The sequence below is a fragment of the Octopus bimaculoides genome, chromosome 2 (assembly GCF_001194135.2).
Source record: "Octopus bimaculoides isolate UCB-OBI-ISO-001 chromosome 2, ASM119413v2, whole genome shotgun sequence".
NCBI classification, from domain to species: domain Eukaryota; kingdom Metazoa; phylum Mollusca; class Cephalopoda; order Octopoda; family Octopodidae; genus Octopus; species Octopus bimaculoides.
The window spans coordinates 17,179,303-17,190,165 of NC_068982.1; the positions used below are offsets into that span (position 1 = coordinate 17,179,303).

The following is a 10,863-nucleotide window of genomic DNA, read 5'->3' on the forward strand; positions in this document are numbered from 1 at the left end:
ATATATATATATATATATATATATAAATCCTTTACTTGTTTCAGTCATTTGACTAAAACCCCTCAAAATGTTAGAAACTTTGTTAAATGCTTACGTCACAGGAAACTTTTTCAGTTGCAGCAGTTTTGTCCTGTAAAAATATACATTGGATAGTTATTAAATAGGTATGCCACAAGGTGGAAGATTTTATTTATTATTATTATTCAAATATTATATTGAAACCTCATCATCGTCAAGATATCCCTTAACTGATGCAGCCAGTCATTGGGGTGCCACTCTAGATGCTTTCGTAGTCAGCCATCACCACTGGTCTCAGTTCTCTGTCATGCAGAGCAGGTTTTGCTGTGTTGTGAACCATCCAGTCCTTGATGTTGTCAAACCAGGATTTTTTCTGTGTGCCTCTCTTTTACCCTCCCTCAACTGTGCCCTGAAGAATGCTTTTGGACAGGGAGTTGTGACAGCATACATGACCATATCAGACTCAACATTTATATGAAAAAACTTACAAAAGTAATTACACACACACACACACACACAAACACACTGTATTTGATGGCGTATAAGACAATTTTGGGGAAAAAAATGTCTCAAAACTTCACCTCATATGTGCAAAGTTGGGCCTATATTACAATCTTTAATGAACAAAAAACTTTTTCACATGAATATGGCTTGTTGAAATGGGATGCATCTAATATGCCCATGCAACTTTTATGCCATAAAAACTTTTGCGCATGCATGTAAGTGTATTTCGTTCAAAGCTAATGATCCACTCAGTCACTTTTTAAAGTTTTTTGTGTATGTGTAATATACATTCAAGAGACAGAATCGTTGCTTTATAATATACTATTACAATATATAAATTAACATATAACGTAATACAGTGAATTAATGTCATAGATAAATATACTCAAAATGTAGAGTATATTTTTCTTTATTCCACAATAAAGAGTTCAGAGTTCATAACTTACATTTCATTAAGATTATCTTTACAGATTTTCTATTGAAATTATAGCCAGCACTGAATTTGTTATGACATTTCTTATCCAAGACACCTGATGTAAACAACAATGAAATGTTTACATCAGGTGTTCTGGATATGAAACATAATAAGAAACTCAGTGCTGACAATAATTTCCATAAAAAATCTGTAGAGATAATCTTAATAAAATGTAAGTTATGAACTCTGAACTCTTTATTATGAAATGAAGTGATGTAATAACACTGCTAACACAGTAGAATACAGTATTGACTTATAAAAATGTTTAATATACTTTGTAGTATATTATAGTTGTATGACAAAATATGGTAAAGGTCATTAAAACTTACATTTTGTTCAGTAATTTGGAATTTTTCTCCAAAACGAGAATATTTCAGGATAGCATGTAAATCCGAGTCAACAGTCACAGGTTTGTTGGACTGAAAATAAAAGATAATTTAAATCCATTTACTCATTTAAAGGTCAATTGAAAAAATAAAAAAAATAAAAAAAGATTCACTCGAGAAGCTTTATGACCAAAGAGGTAGGCCACTGCCCTGGGGTTTGTAGTCTTGCTTCAAGGTTCCATAGTCTTGCTTACCCAGGTTTCAGAGTCTTGCAAACTGCATGACAGCGTCTTTAGTGCTGGTGACATGAAAAAGACATCCAGTATACAGTGTAAAATGGCTAGCATTAGGAAGGTGCTGGTACCATGTAAAAAAACACCTGTACTGGTGCCATGTATAAACACACTTACGCTAGCAACCATGCTAGCAATGCATAAAAATCCACCCATGCCAGTGTCATTTAAAAATATACATGTACTGGTGCCACTTAAAAAGCACCCAGTACACTCTATTATAAAGAGGTTAATGTTAGGAAGAGGATCCAGCCATAGAACCCATGCCAAAATAGACAACTGGAGCCTGGTGTAGCCCTCTGGGTTGCAACTTCATATCAAACACTTCAACCCATGCCAGCATGGAAAATGGGTATTAAATGATGAGGATTATGATGATGTTTATGGAGAATGAGATTGGGTGAAAGAAGTGCCAAGCAATCAAAGTGCAAAGAACTTGTAGAATGAGTATGTGAAAGAGGAAGGCCAAAAAAGAATGGGCAGAAGAGACAATGTTGTGAAGGAGATAACAAAGAACTGCAGCAAATAATGAAATTCTGTGCTAGAGAAAGCTCATCGAAGATTAGTAAGCATAGGGAAATGGATGTAAAATAATAGGGTTTCAAATATTGGTTTGCATATTTTTATTTTGCAGATTTTAATTCAGAACTTATGAAAATAAGATATTTGCATTACAGATCCAGAGGTGGTTTCAGCCGGGTTGGTATCAAAAGGGTTAAATTAATCATTTGTTAACCCTTTTGTTGAGATGCTTTGTGTTACTTTCAATTAATTTTAAATATAACAAAGAACTTAGTAAAATAACTTAGTTATCATTATGCTAGTGTTAGCAACATAAATTGTGACTAAGGTTTGGTGGAAGATTTTTTATACACAACTTTAAATCTACATAAATTTCCATTTATGCCTCGTTTGTAATTATTTACTTACAGAGAATGTTATGTGATGACTAAATTTCAGACTGTCCTCATGATCCACAATACCTCCGGTGTAGACTACTTGGGCAGAAGATGGTTTGTAATTCTTCGGTAACTTAAAAAGACGACATGTTACAGCAGCATACTTTATGTTACCTGAAAAAATTAAAGAATGAGATTTATTTTTTATTCTTAAAATAAAATTTATTTTATTCAGGGATCAGCAAATATAGTTTTCGCAAATGTTACCAATTCCTTTGAATGAGTTACCTAAAAAATAGACAAACTAAAGACAAACCTCTATGCAGTCAATTTCCCCTACTAGAAATAGTAACAAAATATATCCCTCAAATCACACACTACCATCTTAAACCTTTAGTATTCGAACTGGTCATATCTGGCTCAAATATTCTACATATCTCGTGTTCAGACTGACAAGATCTGGCCTCTTACACCTACCCTAGTCAGCTGACCAGTTCCTGTCAAAATGTTGAATCCATGCCAGCATGGAAAATGGACATCAAATAATGACCATCATCATCATCATCATGATAATCCCATCTAACCCATACAAGCATAGAAAAGTGAACATTCAAACAAAGATTATGATCATCATTTTTAACCCTCAAAAGGAAATGGTATGTCATCAAGACAAGTCTGATCATTTTTAATACATACACAAGATTACACAGAGAATATCCTTCAATTAAATAATGGAACAAATCAAATAGAAATTAATTGAGTAAAAAATAGATACAATAAAAAAAAAACTTTATTACCAATAAGTTTTTTGTAATCTTCCCTTTCAACAGGTATGCGGGAAATGCTGATGATATGAACTTGACTAAATCCAATTTCTTGAGTTAGTTCTTGGAGTTGTTTCCAATAAAGTGCCCCAGAAAGGCCTTCACCTTTGGATTAAAAAAAATTTGGGTTTATTGGAAATTTATAAAAGCATCAGTGGATAAAGAAGATGATACACCAAAATGAAAGGGGACATTAGTGAGTGATGCATTGGAAGGAAGAAAGAAAGCGACATCAGTTGACAAAAAGGATACTTAAATTGCCCCGTTACCTTGCATCGCTTTCTCTCTCTATCTCTCTCTCTCTCTCTCTCTCTCCTGGTTCATCACCCACTATGCCACAGCGTCAACACTGAGCATTTATAGTACCGAAAATTGAAATAAAAAAAGCACAAAACAATAAAGTATAATTAAATATCCTTTTGTAATTTTTGCACAAAGCCAGCAATTTGGGGGAGGAGATAAGTTGATTACATCAACCCCAGTACTCAACTGGTACTTATTGTATTGACCCCTGAAAGGATGAAAGGCAAAGTCAGACTTGACAGGATTTGAACTCAGAACACGAAATACCACACTGAGCATTTTGCTCAGCGAGCTAACGAGGTTGCAAACTCACTACCCTCAAGTATAATTAAATACTGGTTTCAAAGAGGAGGGACTAAGTCAAATTGACTCCAGTGCTCAAATGGTACTTAACCTTTTCGTTACCATATTTCTGCTGAAATGCTCTGGGTTTCTTTCAATTAATTTTAAACATAACAAAGAATTTAGTAAAACAACTTAGTTATCATTAAGCTAGTGTTAGGAACATAAATTGTGGCTAAGGTTTGGTGGAAGATTTTAATTCAGAACTTATGAAAATAAGATATTTGTATTACAGATCCAAAGGTGGTTTCAGCTGGGTTGGTATCAAAAGGGTTAAATTCATCATTTGTTAACCCTTTTGTTACCATATTTATTTTGAGATTTTGAGATGCTCTGTGTTTCTTTCAATTAATTTTAAATATAACAAAGAATTTAGTAAAACAACTTAGTTATCATTAAGCTAGTGTTAGGAACATAAATTGTGACTAAGGTTTGGTGGAAGATTTTAATTCAGACCTTATGAAACTTATGGTTTCAGTCGGGTTGATATTGAAAGGGTTAATTTATCGACCCTAAAAGGATGAAAGGCAGTCAACGTCAACAGAATTTGAACTCAGAACATAAAGGTAGATGAAAAACCACTACACATATTGCCAAGCATGCTAATGATTCAGCCAGGTTGCCACATTAAAGCTTAATTAAATAATAACAATCAAAGTAAAATAACTGATTTACAGAATTACAAACTTTAACACGAAAACTTATTTATTCCCTTCTGATCGTTGCCAGTGCCGCCGAAATGGCTCCTCTGCAGGTGGCACGTAAAATGCACCATTTTGAGCATGGCCGTTGCCAGTACCACCTGACTGGCCTTCGTGTCGGTGGCACGTAAAAACACCCACTACACTCTCGGAGTGGTTGGCGTTAGGAAGGGCATCCAGCTGTAGAAACCCTGCCAAATCAGATTGGAGCCTGGTGTAGCCATCTGGTTTCACCAGTCCTCAGTCAAATCGTCCAACCCATGCTAGCATGGAAAGCAGACGTTAAATGATGATGATGATGATTATCCAAATATCAACTTTATCTTTCTACTGAAGTAACAGGAAATGACTATTTTGGCACAGCCAATTTAGGTGCCATTGAATTGATGTTGACTTATTGACAACAGACGTTTTAATGTTTCTTTTGTTCCCTCACTCCTTCTCTCACATTCTCTCATTATGTGTGAGCACATTTCCCTATGTGTGAGAGGAGAGGGAAAGTGTTTATGTTGATTGCCTTCAATTTATCTTTTACTCATTTCAATCATTCGACTGTGGCCATGCTGGGGCACTGCCTTGAAGCATTTTTAGTTAACGAATCAACCCCAGTGCCCCACCCCTTTTTCTTTTTTGATCTGGAACTTATTTCATTAGTTGTTTTTGCTGAACAGCTAAGTTACAGGAACTTAAACACATCCACACTGGTTGCCAAGCAGGAAAGAGGAAGGCAAACACACACACACACGTATACACACACATATGATGAGCTTCTTTCAGTTTCCATCTACCAAATCCACTCACAAGCCTTTGGTCTGCCTGAGGCTACAGTAGAAGACTTTGACCAAGGTACCATGCAGTGAGACTGAACCCAGAATCATGCAGTTGAGAAGCTCCTTACCACACAACCACACCTGCATCATCATTGCTTAACGTCTGTTTCCATGCTGGCATGGATTGGATGGTTTGACTGGGGATTGGCAAGCCTGGAGACTGCACCAAGCTCCAATCTGATCTGGCAATGTTTCTACAGCTGGATACCCTTCCTAATGCCAACCACTCAGAGTGTAGTAGGTGCTTTTTACGTGCCGCCAACATGGGGCAAAATGCATAGCGGTATTTCGTCTGCCGTTATGTTCTGAGTTCAAATTCCGCTGAGGTCAACTTTGCCTTTCATCCTTTCAGTGTTGATTAAATAAGTACCAGTTATGCACTGGGGTCGATGTAATCGACTTAATCCCTTTGTCTGTCCTTGTTTGTCCCCTCTATGTTTAGCCCCTTGTGGGAAATGAAGAAATAACTGGCACATTTTTACGTGCTCCCAGCACAGGAGCCAGTCAGAGCGGCAGGGCCACGTTTGGATGGTATTTTTTACATGCCACCGGGACGGGGTGCCAGTCAGGCGGTTCTGGCAATGATCCATGCATGAATGGTGCTTATTGCATACCACCAGCATGGGAGCATCTATGTAAATAATAAATTGTAACGTCTATCTCTTCCACTCTTCTATTTGTATTTGTATATTTCTGCACATGAGTGCATGCATATGGTGCGTGATGATGACGATGATGATGATGACAGTAAATAGATAATTCTGAGTTACCGGATTAAGAATGAGAAATGAAAATGAATGAAAGAAAGAAAGAAATACAAACCCCAGAGTTCTTTATTTGTGCGTATATCAGCAGGAACTTCTTGGTCTGCATACATATCACTGAAGTATAGTTCGCCGCCTTCCTAACAGTTCAGAGATGAATAATTTAAAAATCATTTGTTACAACAGCAAACAAAAATGTACCAATGCATTACAATGAAAAACCAAAATCAATAATACATGAAACTGGTTATAAGATCATATATAATCTGACCTGACATCTCCATACAGGAGTGAAACTGATGGTTATTGTGAGGTATTGAATTTTCCTATTCCAGTAATAAATCATTACTTTAGAATACTTTTTTTCTATTTTGCTTCCCAATGATATGGTTTTGAGTTTAATCCCATTACATGACAACTTGAGCAAGTGTTTTCTACTATAGCCTCAGATCAGTCAAAACTTTGTGAACGGATTAGAGTAGAGGAAAACTAAAAGAAGCCCATTATATATATGTATAAATATATTCAATAATAGGATAAGATCTTTTACAAGAACTAGCGTGAAAAAAACTTCATAAGGGAAAAAATCCATCCAATTCTTCCCTAGAGTATAATTATTTATATTTATATATATATAAGGGCATTACTATGCAATAATTGCCTCACGCTAAACTACAATAATAAACAGTAATAATATGGTAGTTTAGCGTGAGGCATTATTGTATAGCAATGCCCTTATATATATATATATAAATATGTATAAATATATATAAATATAAGATCCAAGGATCAAGGTGTAGGAAGAAAGTAAGCTTCGAGCAATCTGTAGTAAATATAAAAAAAAACAACTTTCAGGAACAAAAGTGGTTTATTGAGATGGAAGATTGTAGATTTTTTTCGTGTCAAAGTATGATAAATTGAAAAAAGTTCTTTTTTTTATATTTTGCGGGAGGCAACCAGGGCTGCTGGGTATGCGAATAAAAACACAAGAGTAAAGGTATGGAATAGATAAGATCTGGGCTACATATTTTTCATAGCGATTGGAACCCCAGAAGTGGTAAATATTCGAGTGAAGTGTATATTGCAGGCTAATCTTCAGGTCAAGGATATCTTGTTTAATGGAAGTTTATATTGTCATAAGGAGGTAATGTTAACGCATGGAAGATTCAATCAGAATGTGTAGAGAGCACAGTTGGAGCGGAGAATATGAATGTAGGGAGAAATGAGGATTAAAAGAAGGAAAAAGAAAAAAAAACAAGGGAATGAGAAGAAGGAGGAATTTAAGCAAGGTCATTTGACTGGTACTATTCAATAGGGCTAGTTTGGCTGAATCACAGAAATTAACAAGGCGGGTGGTATTTGAAAAAAAAAAAAAGATAATGTGGAGGGGAGAGGGTGGGGAAATATTTTTGGTCAAGGGGGAGAAAAAGGTATGCATGAAGAGAGCAAGAATCATGGTGGCTACTATTAGTAATCGTCTAAGGAGTGTATATTGTGTGTGGTGAGCATGCTTACAGTATGAAGTAGTAGAGGTGTACGTGAGTATATGTGCTTGTAAGTTTCCAAGGAGGAGTAGGAGGGACAGAGCAAGTGAAATAAGAGAAAATTTTTTTTACAAATGGTAAGGAAAGATACAGAGAGAAGTATGGAGTGACAAAAACGAATTGAAAGGAAGATATATAGTTGGTTTAATATATAATGGTAGTGAGGGTAAATAAGAGGGAAAATTTATGAAGGTTAGGGGAAAAAGGCATGGTAGGGTTAGGCCTTCGTGCCGGTGGCATGTAAAAGCACCCACTACAATCTCGGAGTGGTTGGCGTTAGGAAAGGCATCCAACTGTAGAAACTCTGCCAAATCAGATTGGAGCCTGGTGTAGCCATCTGGTTCACCACTCCTCAGTCAAATCGTCCAACCCATGCTAGCATGGAAAGCGGACGTTAAATGATGCTTGCAGGTAAAAATTATGCTGCTGCGTTCATTAAGACAATCCATGGATTGCAAAATAGCTAAGACCTCAGCTAGGCAGAGATCACACTTATTATAGCAGCTGTATAGTTTGGCGCAGGTGACTATGGACCACTTGAGAGTGTAAGGAGTTGAATCAATCTTTAGTTTATTGATAAGCTGAGATAACGATGTACTGTTGGATTTTGTTTCGAACTTGAAACTGGAGTAGTGGTTGCTCACTCTAGCTTTGAAGGTTGCGCTGCATGACCCAATATGTATGTAGTTGGCAGCTGATATTGTACACTTGTAAACTATGTTTTTTGTGAGATAGCGGTTATCTAAAGAACAAGAGGTTGGGTGTCTGAAGTTGCATAGGTTTAGTGGGGGTGTTCCAGATGAACTTGTGAGGGGATTGTTATTTAGTTAGGAACCGGTACTAGGTTCGTTATTATAGCTGGCATTAAGATTAATATTTGTTAGGGAGTTGAGGGTGGTGTTGTGGGGTTGTATACTATGAAAATTATCGTGCCTGGTGGTATTGTGTGTATCATTCCCTATTTTTACAAGCAGTATAGTTGGGTGTTGTGGCAAATTTAAGGACCAGATGTTAGTAGTGGAATCATAGTTGGAATAATGAGGGTTAGTGTAGTTAAGGGGGTCAGTTGGTGTTTTTGGGGTTTATATGTATGGAGCTAGGAGTTATGCTGAGTTAAGTTATTAGGATACCATTCCATCTATGTGGTATCAGAGGATGTGCAGATTAGTTACGGTTCGATTCAGTCCATTACCACTGAAGGTTTGGGCATGAGATGGACGTCTGCCAAGTTTGCACTAAAACTGCTTTCAGCTAACCAAAAAGACACTCAGGTTTCAGTTGCACAAAATCTACTTGATTGTATCGAGAAAGATGAAAACTTTTTGAATAATTTGCATAGGCCTCAGAGCAGGTACCACCAAGCTGTTATCAAAATTTGATGCAGATTCTCTGCTCAATTTTCTCTGTCATGGTCAATGTGATAATCACACGCTACACACCTCCCTTCCAAGCACTGCTGTACACAGCGGAAGTGAGCTTGAATGTTAAAACTTAGTGCACATGCAGAGCAGAGTTCAAGGTCAGTCTGTGCTCAGTGGCTTCACTCTGCATACTTTAGCTTCATTACTCTGGCAACAGTCCGGATACTTATTGATGAGACCATGTATACACATCTTTTGTCTTTTACTTGCTTCAGTCATTGGACTACAGCCATGCTAAGGCACTGCCTTGAGGAATTTAGTTGAGCAAATCAACCTTAGTACTTATGTTTTTTTAAACCTGGTACTTATTCTATTGGTCTCTGGCAAAACTGCTAAGTTAAGGACACACACACACACACATATATATATACATACATTCGCTGCTTTCTTCAAAGGAATCTAATGTTCTTAGCTTAGTTTTTCCTTGAGACTGGCCAGATTGGAGCAATATCGAGAATAACCAGCCGAAATTGCAAAGATAATCTGGATCTCGACTGAGGAAAGAAAACACCAAATGACCTGTCCTTGTTTTCTTTGTATCGTCTATCTTGTCCCTTTCTTGTATCACCTAACTGTCTGGATGTTTTGCGTTCTTGTCCCATTTTGTATTATATATATATATACATACATACATACATATAATTATGTATGTATGTATGTATGTATCATCATCATCGTTTAACGTCCACTTTCCATACTGGCATGGGCTGGACAGTTTGACTGAAAACTGGCAAGCTGGGAGGCTACACCAGGCTCCAATCTGATTTGGCAACGTTTCTACAGCTGGATGCCCTTCCTAACACCAACCACTCTGAGAGTGTAGTAGGTGCTTTTGCATTCCACTGGCACGGGAGCCAGTCAGGCAGCACTGGTATTGACCAGGCTCAAACAGTGTTTTTTACGTGCCAGTCAGGCAGCAGTGATATCGGCCACGCTCAAATGGTTCTTTTTGTGTACCACTGTCATGGATGCCAGTCAAGTGGCACTGGCATCAGTCACACACAAATGGTGCATTTTACGTGCCACCAGCATGGGTGGAAGTCAGGCAACATTGGCATTAGCCACGACTGAATGGTGCATTTTACGTGCCAGTCAGGTGGCACTGGAGTCGGCCATGCTCAAATGGTGCTTTTACGTGCCACCGGCATGAAAGCCACTCAGGTAACACTGTCATCAGCCAAAACTACACTTTCATTTGGTCCAACAGGTCTTGACAAGCACAGTATATTGCCCAACGGTTGTAGGGTGCTTTTTGAAATGAGCCAGTTATGCGACACTGGCATCGGCCCCGACTACGATCTCACTTGGCTTGCTGGGTCTTCTCAAGCATGGCATATCTCCAAAGGTCCCGGTTATTGCCTCAGTGATGCCCAACATTCAAAAGTCATGCTTCACAACCCCATCCCATGTCTACTTGGGTCTGCCTCTTCCACAGGTTCCCTCCACTTTTAGTGTATTACACTTCTTCACACACACACACACATATATATATATATATATATATATTGTATATTGGGGATGGTCATATGGTCATTTTATTTTTATTTTTTCTTTGCCAATAAATACACGCACTATTTATTTGATCTTCACTTTGACTTAACACATAGACACACACAGGT

The 10,863-nt window shown here is 37.4% G+C and overlaps 1 protein-coding gene across 1 annotated transcript in view; it reads right to left on the reverse strand.

Annotated features, from left to right (window-relative positions):
- The window catches only part of LOC106879434 (arsenite methyltransferase), a 44,043-nt gene that overhangs the window by 3,520 nt on the left and 29,660 nt on the right, over nt 1-10,863 (reverse strand). Inside the window, exons 5-9 of the mRNA XM_052975816.1 lie at nt 6,338-6,419; nt 3,313-3,444; nt 2,547-2,689; nt 1,327-1,416; nt 95-130 (exon numbers count right to left, since the gene is read on the reverse strand). Of these exons, the coding sequence (XP_052831776.1) occupies nt 95-130; nt 1,327-1,416; nt 2,547-2,689; nt 3,313-3,444; nt 6,338-6,419 (483 nt within the window). The remainder of the gene's footprint in view (nt 1-94; nt 131-1,326; nt 1,417-2,546; nt 2,690-3,312; nt 3,445-6,337; nt 6,420-10,863) is intronic.